Raw genomic sequence first — 25,258 nt, forward strand, 5'->3', positions numbered from 1 at the left:
GATGTGAGGCCTGAAGGGAGAGAGGAGTGAGATGTGAGGCCAGGAGGGAGAGAGGAGAGAGATGTGAGGCCTGGAGGCAGAGAAGAGAGAGATGTGAGGCCAGGAGGGAGAGAGGAGAGAGATGTGAGGCCTGGAGGGATAGAGGAGAGAGATGTGAGGCCTGGAGGGCGAGAGGAGAGAGATGTGAGGCCTGAAGGGAGAGAGGAGAGAGATGTGAGGCCAGGAGGGAGAGAGGAGAGCAATGTGAGGCCAAGAGGGAGATAGAAGAGAGATGTGAGGCCTGAAGGGAGAGAGGAGAGAGATGTGAAGCCTGGAGGGAGAGAGGAGAGAGATGTGAGGCCTGGAGGGAGAGAGGAGAGAGATGTGAGGCCTGGAAGGAGAGAGGAGAGAGATGTGAGGCCTGGAGGGAGAGAGGAGAGAGATGTGAGGCCTAAAGGGAGAGAGGAGAGAGATGTGAGGCCTGGAGGGAAAGAGGAGAAAGATGTGAGGCATGGAGGGAGAGAGGAGAGAGATGTGAGGCCTGGAGGGAGAGAGGAAAGAGACTAGAGGCCAGGAGGGAGAGAGGAGAGAGATGTGAAGCCTGGAGGGAGAGAGGAGAGAGATGTGAGGCCTGGAGGGATAGAGGAGAGAGATGTGAGGCCTGGAGGGAAAGAGGAGAGAGATGAGAGGCCTGGAGGGAGAGAGGAAAGAGATGTGAGGCCAGGGGGGAGAGAGGACTGAGGCCAGGAGGGAGAGAGGAGAGAGATGTGAAGTCTGGTGGGAGAGAGATGAGAGATGTGAGGCCTGGAGGGAAAGAGGAGAGAGATGTGAGGCCTGGAGGGAGAGAGATGTGAGGCATGGAGGGATAGAGGAGAGAGATGTGAGGCCTGAAGGGAGAGAGGAGAGAGATGTGAGTCCTGGAGGGAGAGAGGAGAGAGATGTGAGGCCTGAAGGGAGAGAGGAGAGAGATGTGAGGCCAGGAGGGAGAGAGGAGAGAGATGTGAGGCCTGAAGGGAGAGATGAGAGAGATGTGAAGCCTGGAGGGAGAGAGGAGAGAGATGTGAGGCCTGGAGGGAGAGAGGAGAGAGATGTGAGGCCTGGAAGGAGAGAGCAGAGAGATGTGAGGCCTGGAGGGAGAGAGGAGAGAGATGTGAGGCCTAAAGGGAGAGAGGAGAGAGATGTGAGGCCTGGAGGGAAAGAGGAGAGAGATGTGAGGCCTGGAGGGAGAGACGAGAGAGATGTGAGGCCTGGAGGGAGAGAGGAGAGAGTTGTGAGGCCTGGAGGGAGAGAGGAGAGAGATGTGAGGCCAGAAGGGAGAGAGGAGAGAGGTGTGAGACCTGGAGGGAGAGAGAAGAGAGATGTGAGGCCAGAAGGGAGAGAGGAGAGAGGTGTGAGGCCTAGAGGGAGAGAGGAAAGAGATGTGAGGCCAGGGGGGAGAGAGGACTGAGGCCAGGAGGGAGAGAGGAGAGAGATGTGAAGCCTGGTGGGAGAGAGGTGAGAGATGTGAGGCCAGGAGGGAGAGAGGAGAGATATGGGAGGCCTGGAGGGAGAGAGGAGAGGGATGTGAGGCCTAGAGGGAGAGAGGAGAGAGATGTGAGGCCTGGAGGGGGAGAGGCGAGAGATGTAAGGCCTGGAGGGAGAGAGGAGAGAGATGTGAGGCCTGGAGGGAGAGAGAAGAGAGATGTTAGGCCAGGAGGGAGAGAGGTGAGAGATGTGAGGCCTGGAGGGAGAGAGAAGAGAGATATGAGGCCAGGAGGGAGAGAGGAGAGAGATGTGAGGCCTGGAGGGATAGAAGAGGGAGGACAGAGGTGCAGAGAAGTTAGTGGTAAGAGAGGCAGAGGCAGGAGGTGTGACGGGTAGAAGAGCGAAAACTGGAGGGGTAGGATAGATAGAAAGATGAAAGGTACGGAGGAGTAGAGAGGTAGGGAGTGGTAGAGGTAACAGAGAGATGAGAGGTGCAGAGATGGAGGGGTAGAGGAAAGAGGAACAAAGCATAAATATCAGAGAGACATAGACAAGAGGCATGAGGAGCCCAGAGACAGAGAAAAGCAAGAAGGGTTAGAAGTAGGAGGTGGTGAATAGAGAAGGGTGGCAGAAGGCAAACTATTCAGAGAAGGAAAGAGGAAAGTGGTGCAAATCGGTAGAGGAGAAAGGGGCGAAGTTCGGCAGGATAGCTCAGAGAGGCAAAAGACGAGGAATAGGTGGAGGAGAGAGGAGCAAGTGCAGAGGGGTAATGTAGTGAAAATAGAGTCGTGAGGTGAAGAGGGGTAGAGGAGAGAGGCGACATGCACAGAGGGGTAGAAGAGGTAGGGGTAGATAAGGGAGACCTACCTAATACTATAATACCTATAGGTATCTATGTGAACAGTCTATTTATAGATGCTTGTTCTAAATAAATATCTATATCTAGATAGATAGATAGATAGATAGATAGATAGATAGATAGAGTTGTAAATCCAATTAATGTAAGCTGTGTACTGCATGTACATATATCTGTAGTTACATACTTGTCACTTATGCATTATATACTATATACTGTAAGTATAAGTTGTGTATTGTGTATATTTAAACATATAGTTAATTACATAGAATACATATATCTGTAATCCATTATAGTACATTATTATCATTAGTATCCTATAGTAGATTACTAGGAGGAGAGTAGTGGTAGGGGGTTAGTGTAGGAGGAGAGAAGGGTTCAGCGGAGGTTGGAGGAGGGAAGGCAAAGGAGAAGCGGGGAAGTAAACAGAGAGCTGAGGTAGTAGGCTGTGTAATATATCCTCTGTCCTATGGATAGAAGATAAATACTGTAGTATATCCCATTTAATATGATAATACTTATAGGAATCTATATAAACAATATAGGTAAAGGTGTGTGTGCTAATTATATATGACGTGTCTATATCTATTTTACTTATTTGTATATACAATTTGTGCAGATGTCTGTATTTTATATATATATGTTTTGTCCAGTGTGTGTGTGTGTGTGTGTGTGTGTGTGTATACAGTCCTATGAAAAAGTTTGGGCACCCCTATTAATCTTAATCATTTTTAGTTCTTAATATTTTGGTATTTGCAACAGCCATTTCAGTTTGATATATCTAATAACTGATGGACACAGTAATATTTCAGGATTGAAATGAGGTTTATTGTACTAACAGAAAATGCGCAATATGCATTAAACCAAAATTTGACCGGTGCAAAAGTATGGGCACCTCAACAGAAAAGTGACATTAATATTTAGTACATCCTCCTTTTGCAAAGATAACAGCCTCTAGTCGCTTCCTGTAGCTTTTAATCAGTTCCTGGATCCTGGATAAAGGTATTTTGGACAAACAATTCAAGTTCAGTTAAGTTAGATGGTCGCCGAGCATGGACAGCCCGCTTCAAATCATCCCACAGATGTTCAATGATATTCAGGTCTGGGGACTGGGATGGCCATTCCAGAACATTGTAATTGTTCCTCTGCATGAATGCCTGAGGATTTGGAGCGGTGTTTTGGATCATTGTCTTGCTGAAATATCCATCCCCGGCGTAACTTCAACTTCGTCACTGATTCTTGAACATTATTCTCAAGAATCTGCTGATACTGAGTGGAATCCATGCGACCCTCAACTTTAACAAGATTCCCGATGCCGGCATTGGCCACACAGCCCCAAAGCATGATGGAACCTCCACCAAATTTTACAGTGGGTAGCATGTGTTTTTCTTGGAATGCTGTTTCTTTTTGGACGCCATGCATAACGCCTTTTTTTATAACCAAACAACTCAATTTTTGTTTCCAAAATGAAGCTGCCTTGTCCAAATGTGCTTTTTCATACCTCAGGCAACTCTATTTGTGGCGTACGTGAAGAAACGGCTTCTTTCTCATCACTCTCCCATACAGCTTCTATTTGTGCAAAGTGCGCTGTATAGTTGACCGATGCACAGTGACACCATCTGCAGCAAGATGATGCTGCAGCTCTTTGGAGGTGGTCTGTGGATTGTCCTTGACTGTTCTCACCATTCTTCTTCTCTGCCTTTCTGATATTTTTCTTGGCCTGCCACTTCTGGGCTTAACAAGAACTGTCCCTGTGGTCTTCCATTTCCTTACTATGTTCCTCACAGTGGAAACTGACAGGTTAAATCTCTGAGACAACTTTTTGTATCCTTCCCCTGAACAACTATGTTGAACAATCTTTGTTTTCAGATCATTTGAGAGTTGTTTTGAGTAGCCCATGATGCCACTCTTCAGAGGAGATTCAAATAGGAGATCAACTTGCAATTGGCCACCTTAAATACCTTTTCTCATGATTGGATACACCTGGCTATGAAGTTCAAAGCTCACTGAGGTTACAAAACCAATTTTGTGCTTCAGTAAGTCAGTAAAAAGTAGTTAGGGGAATTCAAATCAATAAAATGATAAGGGTGCCCATACTTTTGCACCGGTGAAATTTTGGTTTAATGCATATTGCACATTTTCTGTTAGTACAATAAACCTCATTTCAATCCTGAAATATTACTGTGTCCATCAGTTATTAGATATATCAAACTGAAATGGCTGTTGCAAACACCAAAATATTTAGAACAAAAAATGATTAAGATTAATAGGGGTGCCCAAACTTTTTCATAGGACTGTATATATATATATGAATATGTACATTTATAACGGATGTATACATATACAGTTCGGGTACATTACATAAGTGGATACTACATACTGACTATTACAAAGGTCGCACTACATGATGGGTGAATGAGCTCAGTACAGATTTTTTCACAATACCTTGTAGTGCTTTCTGTCATTTTGCCATTTGTCCATATACAGTATGTGTAAGGTGTGTATTGCAGGTATATATTTCTCTAACCATATACTGTATATATACCTGTTTTAAGTTGTACCACTTATGTATTGTATCTCTATATACAGTAAGTGTAAGGTGTATATTTAAACAAATTGAATAGATAGACAGATGTTATATTACATTACTATTACTAGTATCCTATCATATATTACTATGTTTTAGCCATAGAGATGTTAGAGCAGAAATTCTGCATGACATGTGTGATCCCATCGACCACTTAGTGGCCTTATTACGATGGGTCCCTATACTAACACTTTACATATAGGGCAGGAGATCACCTTCTTATAGGCTCACTGTTACAGGGCAGTTTATAAAAACTTGATCTCTGGGGTGTATAGAGGGTGGGGGTCAGCATTTATTCTAGAAGTAAAGTCTTAGTGTAGGGACCCATCTGAATGAGGTCGCCGTGACGTGGCAGATGGGCTCGCACAATTTACTAAATTGTGCGCCAAGAACCTCACGTTTATAACTGTAGTCAGTGATACATGAAAGTGTAGTCTAAGAATTACATCATTACAAGCTCCACACCAGAAGTATCAGCTCACTTGTCAGAACTGGGTCTAGTCTGTGTACCATATATACTTATATACTGGAGTATAAGCCGACCCGAATATAAGCCGAGGCCCCTAATTTTACCACAAAAACTGGGAAAACCTATTGACTCGAGTATAAGCCGAGGGGGGGGGGGAAATGCAGCAGCTACTGGAAAATTTCAAAAATTAAAATGGTCGGTGTTTTTGGGTGCAATAGTTGCTGGCGAAGGGGAGGGGGTGTTTTGGTTGTCTGTCTGCCCCTTCCCTGAGCTTGAGGACTGGGTTTTTTCTTCCCGCCCACTTGGAATTCAGTCTGGCTGAATATAGGGTATCTGCAGTAAATGCCACTGCTCTACTAAGTGATCTCTGCTACTACTCATGGCTGTCTCTGCTTCTCCCTCCCTCCTCCAGGACTGCCTTTCATAATGTCAGCCACATCCTGACGCTGGTTCAGCAACGTAATGTTAGGCGCACAGGGCCCCCTGGAGGTCTGAATGGGGGTTACAGGTAGCCATGGGCAGGAGCAGGGATCGGTAAGTAGATAGGTGCTGGAATGATCCAGCAGGTAACAGCCTGTTAAAAAGAAACGCAGCAGAGGGCCGACTGGGCCCCCTAAGGTCACTGGCCATGTAGCTTTGACTGCTATAGATGTAGTTCCATCACTGGTTTTAGCTCTGGTTAGGGCACTTTGTAGATCTAATGTGGCTTGAGGCCTACATGTTGCAGAATGCTAGAGCAGGAAGACAACATCTTCCTCCTCTATCTTGTATTTGAACCTTACTGGTGAACGTGTGTTATCAACAGACCCCACTCCTCGCACCTATTGTGACCTCGATAATTACTCCCCTGCTTATACCTATGTCATGTAAATGGATTATGTAACCAAACAGACTGAGCCTATATGTGGTGACTGGATGTATAGTGGTTTAAAGAGTGCTGCAAGAAACACAACAGGTCTCCTCCATATTACTGGCACCTGACATCAAGGGCAGCCCTCTATCCATCAGTCAGGAGACCACCACAAGGGAGTGATCCTGGGGAACAAGAACCACCATCATCTCCTCCAGTGCATCCTCCTCATTACTGCATTGAAGGTTTGGCAGGAAAAGACACAGCTGCAACCATGATAGAACTGGAGTCGCCATCTTAGGCCTAGCTCTTGACTTTCCTCACCATGGTCCCATTGGGACCACAAATCAGTTCTCCAGATGCGATAAACCCTTTATTATTCCTATGTCATGTTATTCATATTAAAATCCTACTAAATCCTCTCAAAGGACTAGACTGTTTCGCCTTGCTCATACTTCCTCCATTGCAAGTAGACTCAGCAGGCGAGATACAAGATCCTATCACACTGGTATAGAGTACTGTCCAAACTACATGCGCTGTTGCTCTCGGTGTCCCCCTATCATACTGGCACTGCTCATCTTCCCATGGAGACACCCTGTATATTTTCTGGAGCTGTCCTGCCTTGGCTGATTTCTGGGGTGAAGTCTGGAGAATTACGTCCTCCTTCAGATATCCTATTTTTCTGTTTTCTCCGGAGTGCTTCCATACCGGCAGGGGTGAGCCTGCTCCTTTCGCCGCCCGAGGCTAACTGCAGAAAGCCGCCCCCCCCCCCCGCCGGGAGGAGGGGGCGGAGCGGGGGCGTGACCAGGCGGGTTGGGGGCGTAGCCGAGTGAAGGGGGCTGGTCTTAGCGCTGTTCGCCAGCAGAGAGTAGGCCCGGAGACTGCCTGCTCTCTGCCTGAGCGTGAGGGGAGGCTGCTGGAGCAGCGCTGCTCCAGTGGCCTCCCCAAACCACCGCTCGGTGATAAGCCAGTCCAGGACAGCTTGTCCTGGACTGGCTTAGGGAAGCAAAAATGCCGCCCTCCCTGAGGCCCTGGCATAGCGCCGCCTGAAGCGCTCGCTTCAGGTCGCCTCATGGGAGGTGCGGCACTGCATACCAGGTATCTCTGGTCTGACACCTGCTTAATGTTGCCCATGCCTCTGTGCTAACTTTGTAGAGACGTCCAGATCCTCCCTCCCTTAGGCTCTGGAAGGTAGAGGAGTTACATATAATGGAAGATTTGACTGTACAGCTCACAATGACTCCTCCAGATTACAGGGCTGCCATTGTAAAAAGTGTAAAGAAGAGCCCTGTCAGTCAGTGATACTTCTCTGATCAGTGATACTTCTCTGATCACATAGTGACATCAACATGTCCTCGAATACAGTAAAAATCACAATATCCTCAAAATAATGATAGCTAAAGTAGCTGCAAATATAAAGCCATCCGGCCCTGTGTAATAGCAAAAGACTTGGTGGGTGATGCTGCCACCTGCTGGATATGCTTGTTATAGCACATTGTTTGGGTAATCACAGTTTTTCTTGTCAAACAAAAAAAAAGTCTGCTTTAGGTTTTTGAAGCAGATTTTGGAAGCACTTGTGGATATTGGTGCATTTTTTTAAGCCGATTTTGATAGTTTTCTGAAGCAATTTTTTGTTTTTTTTTGCATAGGACACGATGTTCTCTTTCCATTTCAGTGTTTTTCAACCAGGCTAGCAACCAAGAGTGTGCAAAGCAAGAATCAAAGCTAAAGGTGGCTACTTTGAAGAACCTAGAATATAAGACAGATTTTCAGATGTTTAACACTTTTTTGTTAAGTATATAATGCCACATGTGATAATTCATAGTTTTGATGCCTTCAGTGTGAATATACAATTTTCCTAGTTATGAAAATACAAAAAACTCTTTGAATGAGAAGGTGTGTCCCAACTTTTGGTCTGTACTGTATATATATATATATATATATATATATATATATGTATATATGATAAAGGAGAGATGCTGCGCTCTATGATGGGGCTATATTCGGCACTCCCATTAAGTATTGACCATTCAGAATGGGGGACACAACTGCTCCCCTGATGTGTTGGGGTCTGAGCAGTTGGATCCCCATGGATAGAGGATAACTTGTTTAGAAGAGAATTCACCTCTAAGTTGACTTGACCTTGGATTTGTAAATGTTATAATGGTTCTATGCTGGTGTATACTGTATGTATTACTTTTCCTGCAAGCATTGCAAACAAAGGGTTAAACACAGGTTGTCACAGTTTATTCCATATATTTTGGATGTTACTTTACATTGGACAAGAGATGATGTAGAATTATTGTCTTGTCTAGTGCCGGACTGTGCAGGATGATGATGTCAGACTTTCCACTTTCTCCCATGGCACCTCCAGTACTGAAAATGTGCACAACAAGGTCTGCAAAGTAACAGAAACACATTAGCCCTGACCTCATGTAAAAATGGCTGAATTGCACTTTATATCTGAAGCATCCTTCACTATGTTTAACCTATAACAAAGTTTATTCTGAAGGACTGTGCAAATAGAAACTATAATGTACTACTCTTATTAGTGCACACTGTGTACCCGCCATATGCTGTAGGTATGGTATTGAGTGGGCCAAATTGTACATCTCCTAGTCTAAGTTTAATAATCCTCAAATCTGGTGTTTTATTCTCTGAATGCATTGTAGACTAGGGTTATAGAAAGACTGACAATGCTTGGAGCAGAGAGCGAGGACATCTATACAATGACAGTAAATCTGACGACGTCTGGGGCTAAGAGACCCAGGACAAAGAACCAAAGACCCATGCCATGTTTCCCTGCTCGTAATTGATTATGTGATCTTTTTTTTAAAGGGGGGTGCATCAGTATATCAACATTGACAGTATGTATAAGTTTTCACACCCATGTTGGGACTACTACAGATTTTACAATGCTCTCTCCAATTCCCTAAAATAAACACAATTAATACAATTACAATGGTAAGATCACTCCTATAATAGTAATATAACAGTAATGACCTTGGCCAGGTTGGAGTCTTGAATGATGCGGCAGGAACTGTTCTCACTTGTTGAGTCTCTCTTACAGTCCGTCCTTCCAATTTCTACATTCAAAACATATCACATACCAGCGACGACCTGAAAAATTAGATAACCAGACCATTACACATCCTTCTAAACCACTGACTTGTTCACATTTGGTGTTTAATTGGAGTTTTTTTTTTTTTTCCTGACGATCGGTACAGTTTAGCACTGCAGTAAAATATACAATTTAATAAAATCATACAAATGTGTATCACCCAAAAATATGGCCTAACCTATAGTTAGGGCTACATAGAGACTTAATGTGCTACTACTTATTCATTCTATCTACTGAGTGGCTGTTGCAGTACACAAGATGACATACGACTTGATGTATCTGCAACTTTAGATGGATAGCTAAAATGAAGGTCTCCATATACAGTAGCCTAGACCTAAGATTGGATTTCCACATCTGCTGTGCTCTGTACCTAAAAACCTACTGAAGTTGTGAGTAAAAGGGAACCTTTCAGGTCTATTTAGGACACTAAACCAGGTGACAGCTAAACTAACAAAGGAGCGGCTTCGGAACAACTCTGTGACCATTCTTGACTGGCCCAGCCAGAGCCTTGACCTAAACCCAATTGAGCATCTCAAGAGAGACCTGAAAATGGCTGTCCACCAACATTCACCATCCAACCTGATGGAACTGGAGAGTGTGGAGGATGTCAGCTTGTGTAACCTCCATTATGTATTTGAGATGTGTGCTGACGGCAGCCATTTTGTGAGACCATGCCATGTGCTCACAAACTCCATTTTGGATTTTGAGACACCTTTGTTCAAGAGCTAACATCCCCCATCAGCCCTCAGGGAGGTGTGACCTCTCTCCAGTTTCTTATCCAATAGACATGCATCAGGGCTATTGTTACAGCTTGTCCACCAATCATGTTATGCTAATTATCCTAACCAAACCTATTCCTGTGTATGCAATGTGTTATATACTGCTTCATTGTCATCATTAAAGCAGAACCACCATTTACACCACAGCTGAGTGTAATTTGTGCGAGTCTCTAGCATATGCTAATATGTCTTTATTAATTTGGACTTCAATACGGTGATACTTAGAGCGAATTGCGCTCACAAGAGGATGTGCAAGAAATATTGGCAGAGGATCCTCAAATCCAGATGAGAAAAACTTGTATCATTCCCAAGAAGACACATGCCTGTACTAGCTCAAAATGGTGCAAATATTCAATACTGAGTAAAGGATCTGAATACTTTTGGCCATGTTTCTTTTTTAATGAGTTTGCAAAAATATCTACATTTCTGGTTTTTATCTGTGAAGATGGGGCTGAGTGTACATTAAGGAGAAATAAAATGAACTTTTTTGATTTTAGGAAATGGCTGCCATGAAACAAAGAGTGAAAAATCTAAAGGGGTCTGAGTACTTTCCGTATCCGCTGTACTTATATTCCGGGTAGGATCTTCTCGGCACAGTACTTGTTCTGGGCAGCCAGCACCTTCTCTTCTTGATGTCTGCCAGCCGCCCTTCCCTGTATAATAGACCCAGAGTGTCGGCATGCCCAGAACAAGTGGTGTCCTGTTCCAAGAAGATCCTGCCCGGTATGATGGGGTAGGGTGAAGGGTTAGTATTGGTGCCGTTCTGTTTCTGGAAATGGGGAAATGGAATGTCACCCGGAAATTGAAAAATGTGTCTGAGGCAGTCACATGACCGCCCCGGTGATCTAGGTAAATATAGATTTTTGATAACCTAAATAATTTAGAAGCAGGCCGGGGTGGTGGGTATTTAGCTTAGATTAGAAAGATCTTTTATCCCGGACAACCCCTTTAAATAGAACTTGAAGTTGACAAATATATAGAATATATAGAGTTGACAATAATTTGTAATTAGTTGGTATCTAAGTGGAAGAAAAGTACAAGTAGTCTAAGTGATATTTACCTGAGACTCAGCAGATAAGACCTTTATTAGCTTGTAGTCGTATTCATCTGTGGATTTTTGATTGTACCCATTAACTGCAAACATGGCCGCCTTTACAACATCTTGGTCACTGGGATTTCGCTTCTGAAAACCACCAGGCACAATACCATACACATATACAGACAAGAGGGAGAGAGCAACCAAAGCTCTGGTACACAACCCCGCTGACATCATGCTTCTTATGTAAAAGATTGAAGGAGACCGAGGACCAGCTGAGCGACACTTTTATAGTCACGAGCAGGCGGACGTTGGCACAGGTAAAGATTGAAGACTGATAAGACTAATGCATTTCTATTGATGTGTTATTTGATTACTGATAACTCACATAATACATGGCATTTACTCATTGCAGAATTCTGTACAGTTGGCAGCAAAGGATAGGCAAAGTCTAAAGTTACCACATTTGGCGGCATCTGAGGGTATCGCATGATACCAAGTGACCTCGCATTTTAGCATATAAACAAAATCATTACTATCTAATCTGAAATGAAGTGTACATATAGCAGCATAGAGAGCAAATATCATAAAAAGAGATTGCCCTATTACCGCATATAGTAAAATGTACAAATATTTAACAAACAAGTCACATGGCTAACCCCATTATTACATCGAAAAAAAAAATTATTCTAACAACAGTATTTTTACCTAAATTTTGCCATGGCTAACTACTTGATTCTTGGAGGAAAGATTTTGTCGGTTTGGTGTTTGGACACCATGCCACTTTTCCAGATCCCCTGAAATACCAGGAAAGTGGAATCCTCTGGCACATGAACCCATTTTGCAATACTGTGCAAACGGCCATTTTCTTGTGGCCGGCGGGGATTCGCAGTCGGCTTTGCTCTAGGTCCGAGGCCTAGAAGTTTGAAGCAACCCCCGGAAGAAGATGCGAAGAAGACCCATTCCTGAAGAAGATGGAGGTGGCACTGGAGAGTTCTCTCGCAGCATTGGGGACGCCCTTAGTGCTGTTTGAGTGCTGGGACCCGCCCCCAGTGCTGTGAAAGAGCTCATTTGCATACCAGCGAAAAACGGGATTTCTTAAGGCTATTCCTACGTGTTAAGGACAAAAAAAATTACTTTTAATGATAGGATCCCTTTAAGTCTCCATATCTCACCATCCACTACAGCTTGGAACATGAGACTACTATCATCATTTATAGACAATCCTCTTGGCTATATCATACATAAATTTGACTTGCAACTATTTAGCATATGATTAGTTATGCAGATTCTTGTCATATAACTGTATTGTTACTAATAGCCCTGTGTGTTATTATGTGAATTCTGAAGCAAAAAAGTCATCGGTTCAAATTGAGGTTCAGCCATGAAGAAAATTTCCCAAGAAAAGATAAAACATCATCCAGTTGATGGATAGCGGTTTCTTGGCCAAGAAAATTACCAAACTCCATCATGTGAGTGCCGTGACTGTTGGGAGAATACAACATGACCTTCATCCATTCAAAAACCAAGAGGCGGACGTCCAGGCAAAATATCGGAGCCAATAAGTCGGCTCATCACAAGGTCTATCAGTTCTGGTATGACAAACATGGCAGTGGAGGTGGCTCAGATGCTTCACAATAGTGAGATCACAGATGTCCTTGCAAGCACCGTGCGACGCGTGAAACACAAGATCGGCATGGTCCATGGTGAGAGATGGAGCCGGAAAGTCAAAAATTCAAACATTGTTACTAGAGATGAGCGAACACTGTTCGGAACAGCCGTTCCGAACAGCACGCTCCCATAGAAATGAATGGAAGCGGCCGGCACATGGGGGGTTAAGTCGGCGTGCCAGGTGCCAGGTGCTTCCATTCATTTCTATGGTAGCTTGCTGTTCAGATTGGGTATAATAGTGGTTTGTACATTGCAAACCCCAAATATTTTTTACATTTTAGGAAAATTCGTAACTAACCAGCTCATTACAAACCAGTTCTCTCATCCCTAATGAAAACATAACTGAGCCATTCACTGACAGGGGCGTCCGCTGTTTAAAGATGTCTTATCAGAAAAGAACTTGTTTTTGTTTCTCCCAAAGTCTCTAGCATGAACCATTTGTCCATTGTACTTTGCAGCCATTATCCATTTTATGAATCACTTGAAGTTAATTGCCTTCAAACACTTGAATGATTTGGTCATACGCTTTTCTTCTAAGTACCGATTGTGTGGTAGCAGGGAAAAGGCGCAGAAGAATGCAGCTATTGTTTTATTATATTGAGGATTGAGTAAGATGTCTGATCTATACAGTATGTGGAAACCTACATATTATATAACACTATTCTCAATGGTCTGAGCTTTAATTCAGCTTAAAGTTTTAGATTTTCCTGCTGTAAGTAAACCAGGCAGCAGGGGTGTAACTATCGGGGTAGCAGCTGCCACAGGGTCCGGGACATTAGGGGTCCGGTGACAGCCGCTACTGCTGCATTTTTTTTTTTTCTTAATAGGCCATTACCGGCTGGAGTTTTTACTTACCGATCCAGGCAGTGGCAGATATCAACAACAACACGGCTTAGCATAAATACAGGGCAGTGGCATAACTTGGTATGGCGGGACCCTATGGCGAACTTTTGACATGGGTCCCCCCGCCGATCGCCTTCCCTCCCCCAAACTGTCTTCTCCCCCATCCACCTCCTCCCCGACTGCCTCCCCCCGACTGACCACCCCCACATTCCTGCACACAGTATTAGGCCCCATAGTGACCCCTGTACACAGTATCTTGCTCCATATTGGCCCCTTCACACAGTATTATGCTGCATAGTGTCCGCTGTAGCCATATCTTGCTCCATAATGGCCCCTGTACACAGTATTATGCTACATAGTGGCCCCTGTACAAAGTATCTAGCCCCATAGTGGCCCCTGCACATACTATTATGTCTCATTGTGGACCATCCATAAACAATTATTGTACTTTGGGGTCTTTTCAGACCCCAGAGTATCATAATTGGAGACCCGGGGAAGGATACAAACATAAAAAACCCCGGAGCACTCTCTGCTGATGCCGTCCATCTTCAATGATGGACCAGACACCACTTGAGCCGGGCTTGCATCGCAACATATAAGGACGCAAGCCCGTCCCAAGTGACGTCTGGGACGTCACACAAGTAGGCCTTGACTTCTGGAGTGTAGGGAACGTAAGTAACAGCGTTTTTTATGCTCCCTTACCTCTCCTGGGTCCCTGATCATTATACTCAGGGGTCTGAGTATAATGATAGTGTTTATGAGGATCGCAGGCCCGCGGTCTTACTTGCTGATCCCGACTCCTGCTCACAGCTGCCTTCACAGAAGGGGAAGTGCCGGCGACCGTGAGTATGGAGCCAGGATCGGTAAGTAAATAAGGCCCGTCACCTACTGGAATTGCTCCAGCATTTCACGGCCTATTAAAAAAAAACAAAAAAAGCCCCCGCAGCAGTAGCAGCTGCCCCCTAATGTCCCGGGCCCTGTGGCAGCCGCTACCACTGCGACCCCGGTAGTTATGCCCCTGATGCAGGGGATATCTGCTGCCAGATATTCAGGTTTTTTAATATTTTTTCCATGTATTTCAGTGCAGTTATACCTTGTTAAAAATTCAAAAGTCAATGTCCTATACATAGGGCATGGAGAGAGGGGCTGCAAATAATGAAGAAATTGCAATGATTAATCCATTGTAGACAAAGAAAATCTGCTGCTCTGTGTTTACTTTTCCTACTTGGGGCCAGTGGAAGAAAATGCTAACTACATAGATAGAAAAAATAGAAAAAACACGACTTTCCTTCCAGTTAGGGTTCATGTCCCTGTTTGTTTATATGACTAATTCAGTAAAGATTCCAGCAGTTCGGGTAATTATACAAGTGCAACAAGAAAGTGAAGTTACATAATAGTTTGTGCTGTACATTTTGTGCATATACTGACCTTGTCGAAAAAGTTCTTGGAAAAATGTCATTTTTTGAGTTACTCAAGGCGATATGATGTTTCATTATATAAGTTCTGCCAGAGCTAAGAAGTAGCAAAATCCTCAAAATTATGGCTGAATCAAAAAAAAGTCTAAATGTAACACTCCATGTGCAACCTAGGCTAACAATAAGGCCCAGTTCACATCTGCGTTCGGTATTCCGTTCGGGGAGTCCGCTTGGGGACCCCGAAAAGAAAACCTATATGCATTAAAAAGAGGTTAGCTAAGAAACCACATGGACCCCATAGACTATAATGGGGTCTGTGTGGTTTCCGCACGAATCATGCAGAGTGCTGCTTGCAGTACTTTTCTCTCTGCATGATCTGTGCGGACACCGAGCGGAAACCACACAGACCCCATTAAAGTCTATGCGGTCCGTGTGGTTTCCTAGCTAATTGCATTTTAATGTGTATAGGTTTCCATTCGGGGGGTCCCAAAGAGGACTCCCTGAACGGAATACCAAACACAGATGTGAATCGGGCCTAAGTAGAAGCAATAGGAGGTATATATGTGAGGTGGAGTGCTCAATAGTGGTCTGCTCAATGGTGGTGGACTCAAAAGCGTCAGTGGTCACTGGGAACTTGAGGGGCTTGACCTGGTGAGGTGTTCATGTGATTTTTGGGGAAGCACAGGTTCAGTTTTGCATAGGATATGCTGTATGACCCAAGAGCCAGGTTGTAAGATAGGCTCAAGTGGGGTTCCCATAGACTGGATGAGAGGACTGAGCCCATGCTAGAGAAGCATGTGTGAGTGAAACAGTAATGAAGGCACAGACAGTGACAGCAACAGCGAGGAGTCCTTGACCGATGCAGAAGCAAAGGTGATGTTATTGAAACCCAAAGGTAATCACAATTCCCATCTATCACCACAGAATTAACATGTGGGCTCTACCTTTATGCTCTGTGTAACGAGAAGACTCACCATGCAAAGGACAGACTGTTGAAGATGGGAAGTTGTTTGTTTGCCTGTTCTTCTACACTTATAAATAATAAAGAAAAATAAATAATATTAAAAAAAAAAAATACCTGTTCCTGTTGTTCCGGTGTCCTCCCGAGCCTCCCCGTCATCTGCTCTCCTGACATCATAAAGCCGCTTATTGGTCTCAGCAGTCACGTGACCCCTGAGGCCAATCACTGAAGGGCCCGAATGTCACTGCTCAGGCCAATCAGTGGATTCAGCACAATGGAAGAGACTCGGGAGAGCAAACAAACTGGGAGGCTCAGTGCGACAATGGAGCAACTGGGACAGCAGAATATGCATTTTTTTTTCATTGTCCCTAGTTTAGTCTAGACACCCCTTTAAAGGGATTCTACCATTAAACTACTTTTTTTTCTAATGAACACGTAGGAATATCCTTAAGAAAGGCTATTCGTCTCCTACCTTTAGACGTGGTCTCTGCCGCGCCGTTCTGTAGAAATACCGTTTTTAACCGGTATGCAAATGAGCTCTCCGCAGCAATGAGGGCAGGCCTCAGCGCTGAAACACTGATGCGCGCGTCCCCATTGCTGCCCAGAGCTCTTTCCAGGAGTATAGAGAGGCCACCCCAAAATGGCTGCCGGCCAGCTCCTGTATTGAACTGCAAGAGTGGCTACCCCAAAATGGCCGCCGGCCGGCTCCTGTATTGAACTGCAAGAGCGGCTACCCAAAAATGGCCACCGGTGGCCATTTTTGGGTAGCCGCTCTTGCAGTTCAATACAGGAGCCGGCCGGCAGCCATTTTAGGGTGGCCTCTCTATGCTCCTGTATTGAACTACAAGAGCAAGAGAAGCCAGAAGAGGCGGAGTTGCTGCAGAAGAAGGAGGCGGCGCAGGAAAGAGCTCTCGGGCAGCAATGGGGATGCGCTCATCGGCCTTTCAGCGCTGGGGCCCGCCCTCATTGCTGCGGAGAGCTCATTTGCATACCGGTTAAAACCAGTATTTCTACGGAACGGCGCGGACCACGTCTAAAGGTAGGAGACGAATAGCCTTTCTTAAGGCTATTCCGACGTGTTCATTAGAAAAAAAAGTAGTTTAATGGTAGAATCCCTTTAAGTGTAACAAACCATCACACATATACTGACAAGCAAAAGGGTAACAATTGTAACAATATTGTGGATATTTGACTTTCAGGTTCCATATCTCTCCATCCACTACATTGAACGTAAGACTACCATCATTTTATAGACAATTATCTTGGCCATCTTATACATAAATGTGACTTGCAACTATTTAGCATATGTTTAGTTCTGCAGATTCTCATCATGTTACTGCATTGTTACTATTTTGCTCCTAAAAATTAAATTTTTTATTCTTTTGTAAAACCACCTTTTGGCTTTCAACACTGCCTGAATCCTTCTGGGCATGCTCTCGATCAGATTCAAGCATGTCTAAACTGAAATCTGATTCCCAATTTTGGTGCATACTGGTTGACTCGGATACGAATATAGCTTTATCTTCAGCTCTACCCATAAGTGTTTGATTGGGTCGAGGTCTGGGGGGCCAATGTAGCATTTCTACTTCATTGTTATTGAGCCATTTCTTTGCTAATCTCGATGTATGCTTTGGATTATTGTCTTGCTAGAACACAATGTCGCCCTTTTCATACCCATAGCACTCAGTAACTTGTCTTGTAAGATACTCACATATAGCTCAGATTGAGACCACCATCAATCCTGGTCAAGTATCCAAAACCATTGGCTGTGAAACAACCTCATATCATCAGGCTTCCTCCACCAAATTTGAAGGTTCCTTCGATTGAAATCCTTCATTCAATTCCTTCATCCAAATCACCCATTTCCAATCTTCTGCCGTGCTCTTTTCTTACTTTTTTTGCAAACTGGAGCCAACACTTATGACAATATTGAAGTTGATGCTTCTTCACCTTTCTTCTGGTCACCATTCCAGGTTTGTGTAACGCATAATTTCTAAACTTAAAACTAACTAGACAACTAACCAGATACAAGTAGGAAAGAAGCCTCTGACTTAACTGGCTTACAGCCTAAATGAGAAGCGGAGTGTCACAGTTATTCTAATGTTAGTATAACGGCAGCAGGGTTGATGCGCCTTGTATCTTATTCTAAAGAGGTGAGTTTTCAGGTTACACTTATAGGATTTGGTTGTGGGGGCAGTTGTGGTAGTGATTTCCAGAGCATGCACAAGAGTAGGGTTGAGGCGATTTTGAGATTTCAGGATCGTTTTTAAAATCTGATTTCTGATCATTTTCAATTCAAACCCGATCCCAATTCCGAACCCAATGCAAGTCAATGGGATTTTTTTAATATCCGAAGATCGGATTTTTTTTTAAAAAAAATCATATTCACTTGACAGCATGGAGTCTAAAAATTGAACGCTTTAATTGTTAGACTCCATGCTGTGTAGTGATTAAAAAAAAATTCCTCTGGCTACTTAGTCCCCCCTGGTGTCCACTTACATGCACAGAAGGGCTGCCGCTGGTCCGGTCCCGCTGTTCTCGCTCCTCTTCTTGCCCCTTCTCGCCTCGCTGCCCCCGCCTCCCAGGTTAGTGTTACAGACCTAGGAAGAAGGCGGGGCTTGTGGTTTAGGAAAGTGTGGGCGGGTACAGGCGGGGAGATGTGAGTGCTCCCCTCCCAGTACCCGTCCACATTCTCCTAAGCCACAAGCTCCGCCTTCTTCCTAGGTCTTTAACACTAACCTGGGAGGCGGGGGAACGAGGCGAGAAGAGGAGCGAGAACAGCGGGGACTGGACCAGCGGCAGCGATCTGTGCAGGTAAGTGTTAGCTACTAGAGATGTTAACTAGTCTCCCGTTAGAATGAATGGACGCAGCTGGCGTGCAGGGGGTTAAGAGGCTGGATGCCGGCACAGGCTGTGTGCCGGCTGCATCCATTCATTCCTATGGGACCTAGCTAACATTGTTAGTTTTTCCCACAATGCTTGGCCAGTAGCAAAGTAAAATGGGAAATAACCTCTGACCTCGATCCCGCCTAAAAAGATGGGGATCGGAATTCCGATCGCGAAATCTACTCGATCGCCAATCTTAATCCGATCTTTTCCGATCTCAATCGCTCAAGAGAAATCATGGAGGAGAGAGGATAAGAACAAGGAATAAGGTATTGTGTGGATTAGAGATATGTGAGGTATGTATGTTAATATGTATATTAGTATATGTTCTGTATAGATGGGAAAAAAATCCTCTGATGGTCCCAAGAAACCTCACTTGACACTTATGGCCAGTAATGTATAAACCAAAATGTGGAGCATACAACAATAGCTGAGATTAGATTGTTTATTAAAGGAATGGGGTCATTGTTTCCAGAAATAAGTAATTTTTGGTGACCTTTTTTCTTCTAGATTTCACTATTACGAACAGGCACCCATGTCCCTCCCATTGTGACTTTCCGGTAAGCTTCAACATCCATTATTTGTTTGTTTGACAGATGTTTCCCTGGAGTCTGACAGAGCCAAAAGGGCAACAGCTCAGTACGATGAGCGAGATGAAAGTATCCCTGCGTATTTTGTAAATGTTTTCCTTGAACTTCCTTTGTAATTTCTTGCTGGATGCCAAACATATGATTCAGAGACTTGGCAAACACTGGGCCGCATCAGCTTAAATACTGAAGGTCTGGTTCCTCTGCACACTCCAGAAGATCAGAAACTGCAAACACCAGAACTCTAGAAGAGAAACAACGGAGATGGCCTTCCTTTGGAAAATATGTTTTGCAGTCATCTTGGCTCTATATTCACAAGTCCATGCACAAAACAAGAGAGCGGGTGGGACGGGTGCTCTAGGGGGATGGAGAGATGCCGATGAAAACAGTGAACTTGCCCAGAAGGCATTGCAGGTTGCCAAAGACGAATACAACAGAGCCATGAATGGTGGTTACATCACTGAATTCACAAAGGTTATCCGACTAAGGAAACAGGTCAGTAATGAAAACCGATACATTATCATTTACTCTGTGTATATACATGTAGATATCTCCTAACTTACTTTTCTTCTTCTTCTGAGACGTCTTGACCAGTTTAAGTTAAGGTAAGGGTGGACACATCTGTACACTGTATAGGAAGAGTAGGAAGAGTTATAGAACTATGACTGGTTCCTTATGTGTTTTTATGTGCCAATGATATGCCCCTTCTATGGATGCCATATGTTGTCTAGTAGAGAAAGGGAGAACAGGTCATGTATGTTTTTACACTCTCAGCAAAGTTGACATGTATTGAAGCTCAGCCCCGCGATGCTCTACAATAACCTTTATAAGCGCAATAGTTTGTCTTCTATAATTCTGGTAATAATTCAGATTTTTCCACTCTCGCTCTGTAAATGTTCCCTTTAAACAATATTATGTCTCTTTGCCTTTATTGACTCAGGATTTAGTAGGTAAAGAGTCGGGTAGGATTAATGCTGTAACAGAGCCTGTCCATTATTAACTCATTATTTGCTGTATATCAGATAAGTGCTGCATATATTATTCATATACTATACACATAGCATCACTGGACATTTACCTGTCAGCATTCTCTGTTATCACATATTGCATTGACACAATCATGGATGAAGTAAACCCTAGGGCAGGGTTCACACTAGCGTCGGTATCCGACAGCTACGGTCCGATGCCAAAATCTTGCATGGACATTAGCATCGGACACTAGCTGTGTCCGTTACAATTTACATTATTTTAAATGGGACCTCATGTGTTTCCTTTACTGTCCTTGTCTGTCCTTAAGTGTCCGTAGTACAAAGCTGTCCGATTTTTCAAGCAGACAGCTAAATCCTACATGTAGGACACAGAAGATGCCCCATTTAAAATAATGCAAATTGTCACTGACACAGTTAGTGTCCGATGCTAATGTCTGTGCAAGATTTTGCGCAGACATTAGCATCGGACACTAGCTGTCAGACACTGATGCTAGTGTGAATGCCCTCTAAGCCTTGGGTTGTTCCCAGACTCTTTCCTTCCCCACTGCTGCTTTATTACTCTGCGTCTATAGTCAACGTCAACTAGTTTATACAATAAGCCGTCTTCTGCTTGTATGAACAATTCACTGGTGCTGTTCCATATATATATATATATATATATATATATATATATATATATATATATATAATGTTGTGCTCAGGGGTTGCAGGGTAACTTTTTATTTCTATTTTATTTTTTATTTAGACTGTAAATCTGGATCACTACTAGTCCAAGCATAGCCTAAAATGTATATAGCTATACTCTGAAACATTGAGGTACTACATGTCCTACTGTCCCTTTCCCCATGATCACTGAAGGACCTAGCAATTGAGTCCCCGGCCATCAAACACTTATCTCCTATCCTGTGGATAAGGGATAGGTGTCCATAATGGGACAACCCCTTTAAGCATTGCTATATATTATCCCCTATCTACCTGTATGCCATACTTCCACCAATCGCTCCATTGCTGGATCATCTCCTCCTTCTGCAATTCCTCATTACTTGATTCGTCTAAGTCACCAGTGGCTTTATGTATCTCTATTCTCAGTATTATATGTGTCATTAATCTTACTGGGGGTATATGAGTACCACAAGCCACACTTAGAAAGTGGGAAAGCTGACTGCTTTAAGTGAAGTCCTATTTTGCGGTCTAGTCTACAACCAGTGTCTTTACAGTACATACTAAATCAGATATGTCAGGAGAGGTGACAGGTCCTCTAGAAATATGACTAAACTCATTGATTATAGTTATGACTGGTATATCTATGGCGCTACCAATTATTCAGACCAATGGTCTTAAGGCTAAGGCCCCAGAGGACATCAAACAGCAAAGAAAAACCGCAGCGGCAACACATCGCGGTTCTTCCTGCAGCGCTCTAAACAGAAAGTTTGCAGAGTTGTCCTCCGAAGAATTTCTGTTACAATTATACCTATGTGGAAATCGCTGCGTTTCTAGCCCATGGGGCCTTGGCCTAAAACTGTTTATGTTTGTATATAACCCCTTCCATTTTTGCATTTGTTTTTCCCTTCCCCATTCCAACAACCGTACCTTTATTAAAGGGATCTCCGTGGGGGCCTGCTGTCTGCTGTTCCCCAGGTACATATCCCTTAAAGGGATTCTATCATTTAAACACATTTTTTTCTGGTTGATACGTAGGAATAGCCTTAAGAAAGGCTATTCGTCTCCTACCTTTAGATTTCTTCTCCACGGCGCCATTCGGTAGAAATCCTGGTTTCTGTCTGTATGCAAATGAGTTCTCTTGCAGCACTGGGGCGGTACCAAGAGCTCAAACAGCACGGGAGGCATCCCCAGTGCTGTGAGAGAAATTTCCAGCGCCGCCTCCGTCTTCTTCAGGAACGGCCTCTCCCTGCGTCTTCTTCTGTTCTGGGTTTCAATCTTCAAGGCATGTGCAGTCAGCTCTGCCATCGGGTCTTGAGCAGAGCCAACTGCACATGCACGGCAGCCACAAGAAAATGGCCGATTACACAGTAAGCTATGTAAGCGGGTGCTTACACAGTATGCTGGTGTAAGCGCCCATTTTCTTAAGGTGCTGGGCATGCACAGTCGGTTCTGCTCAAGGCCTGATGGCAGAGCCGACTGCGCATGCCTAGAAGATTGAAACCAAGGACGGAAGAAGATGAAGGGAGAGGCCGTTCCTGAAGAAGACGGAAGTGGCGCTGGAAATTTCTCTCTCAGTGCTGGGGACGCCCCCAGGGCTGTTTGAGCGCTTGGGACCGCCCACAGTGCTGCGAGAGAACTCATTTGCATACAGACAAAAAATAGGATTTCTACCGAATGGCGGCACAGATAAAAAATCTAAAGGTAGGAGACGAATAGCCTTTCTTAAGGTTATTCCTACGTGTGAGCGAGAAAAAATGGGATTTTAATGATAGAACCCCTTTCATTTGTCCTACAAAGCCACAGGGCTTTGTATGACATATTTTACTTCATAATGGAATAATCTAATATTCTGTATCATATATTGGGAAGTTGGAAAAATGTCCATAATTGTTAAAATACTGCAATTGCACCGTTTTCTATTGTAAATCTTTCATATTTCCATATGTTATTCCATATAATAATTTTTGAATATGTTGGTGTTTTATAAATAAAATGTAGAATTATTATTATGGCCTAAAAAAACCTGCTAAAACCAAAGAAAACAGCACAAACAAAATGCAGAAAACGTAGAAGTGCAGTCTAAAGCGGCAACAAAAATTCATGTGTGATTCAATCCTAAAATGAGTTTGGGGTGACGTCCACGTCCTTGTGCTGACATGTAGCATTCTGCCTCTATTTCCATATTTGGGTTTCTGTATTAACCATTTCATTCACACTTGCTTTGCTTTAGGTGGTTGCTGGTGCAAAATATTCAATTGAAGTTGAGGCTCTTGTCAGTGACTGCTATGAGAAGGATCCGGCTACAGAAGAATGTCAAAATCAGGAAAAGACAAAAAAGGTAAAATCCTTGGAAATGATAGGATACAGAAGATTTCTTTATAACATACATTTCTGCAATTTCTCCTTTAATGAAAGGAATAGAGTTTTCAATCACAAATTTTTGGAGTGAATCTACTGCATCTAAATATATTGTAGCTTAATGGCAATCCACCAGTACTCACCGGGAGTGATATTATCCCCAGAACCTGGTCTAGAAGTCTCTCATCTCTGCCAAACCAGTTTTCCCTACGCTGTGCTGATGAGAGCCAACAGATCGAAACAGCGCTGTCCACAGCTGGGATTCTGTTTCTTTTGGAATATATCTACTGGTTTGGATAAACCTTGCATCATAGCAATAGGCTCGTTGAAAAAGTCATGCATGATATTTAAGGGGGCTGTCCCTAAAGGGCAGCAAGCAGAGGCATCATTTTCCTATTTACATCCTGGAAAACAGATTTACATATTTCCCATAATCCCCCAGTGTAGCAAAAATGGCTTTGTAAGTCTCCACACGCCTGTAAAGGTGCTCTCTCCTTAAAGGGGTTGTCCCATCACAAGGATCCTATCTATACTGATAGTTTATGTGGATTTAAGACTTTTCCTTTGTTTGGCCGCTATCTTAATTTATTCACTTCATTGTTTACACTCCGTTTCTATGGCCCTTGAGATTATCTGCTCAGTTGTCAAGTGATGTAGCTGCCTGCTCTCAGGGTAGAGGGAGGGGCTGGGAGCAGCTCTGAGCTATTTGTGTCTTTTAAGTAGCAGAGCTTTGGGATTTCTGAACTCTTATCAGTCGGTTTAATTGAATTTGGCTGATAAGGGCTGAGATAGGGAGTCCGTTACCTCTGTATGTAATGCAATTGACTCAAATCCAGCTCTGCTACATCAGCTTCACACTGTGGTAATCCATTTACACAACCAATCCCGTGCAAGTGAAACCCCGCCCACCTATGTGCCGAGAAAAGCAGGAAGTGAAGAGAGCACAACAGCTTGCAGGTTAGTGAACAAGCGTCATGGGCAGAATGGATTATGAATCACATAAAAGATCAGAATTCCTATGGCATATTAACCATGTAATGAATGAAGCTTATACATTTGTTATATAATGTATTTAACTTTTTTTCTTCTTTGTTTCACAGAGATGCAATTTTCAAGTCTTTCTTGTTCCATGGCAAAATCGCAACGAGCTGTTAAATAGTTATTGCAGATAAATATGAAACTAACAGCAAGATCAGTCCTATTGAATACTGCTTGTCAATTCTCAGAAAATCAGAATCATCTTCTATAGTCGTGCATGCAGGAGCTGTCTTTGGAGACACGTATTATGTCTATTAAAAATGGAATATCACATTTTGTGTGTTGTGCTAGTTTCTTATCGTTGCCTGAATTGCGGCCTAGAAATCAAATTAACAGCATGTAGGTCCTTAGACATATCATTCCCTGACAGTCTACACTAGTGTTCAATATAATAGCAGTTAGAGATGAGCGAGTACTGTTCAGATCAGCCGATCCGAACAGCACACTCCATAGAAATGAATGGATGCACCTGGTACTTCTGCTTTGATGGCGGCCGGCCGCTTAACCCCCCGTGTGCCGGCTACGTCCATTCATTTCTATGCGAGCGTGCTGTTCAGATCGGCTGATCCGAACAGTACTCGCTCATCTCTAATAGCAGTGTGTTCACAAATATGAGTTGAGCACCAAATTTTTATTTCCATGCATTGGGGACATTGCTCCCTGTTTTCTAAATCAAAATAGGAAGAGCAATGTAGAAAATTTCTAA

General features: G+C 43.6%; 1 protein-coding gene and 1 pseudogene across 1 annotated transcript in view; one reads left to right on the plus strand and one right to left on the minus strand.

Annotated features, from left to right (window-relative positions):
• The window catches only part of LOC142197275 (cystatin-like), a 376,276-nt gene extending 351,445 nt beyond the window's left edge, over window positions 1-24,831 (plus strand). Inside the window, exons 2-4 of the mRNA XM_075267448.1 lie at window positions 19,721-19,999; window positions 23,387-23,494; window positions 24,615-24,831. Of these exons, the coding sequence (XP_075123549.1) occupies window positions 19,721-19,999; window positions 23,387-23,494; window positions 24,615-24,686 (459 nt within the window). The 3' untranslated portion in view covers window positions 24,687-24,831. The remainder of the gene's footprint in view (window positions 1-19,720; window positions 20,000-23,386; window positions 23,495-24,614) is intronic.
• On the minus strand, window positions 8,376-11,389 carry LOC142196580 (cystatin-like; annotated as a pseudogene).
• Window positions 24,832-25,258: the final 427 nt, after the last annotated feature.

This window comes from Leptodactylus fuscus, chromosome 3 (genome assembly GCF_031893055.1).
Source record: "Leptodactylus fuscus isolate aLepFus1 chromosome 3, aLepFus1.hap2, whole genome shotgun sequence".
In the NCBI taxonomy this organism is placed as follows: Eukaryota; Metazoa; Chordata; class Amphibia; order Anura; family Leptodactylidae; genus Leptodactylus; species Leptodactylus fuscus.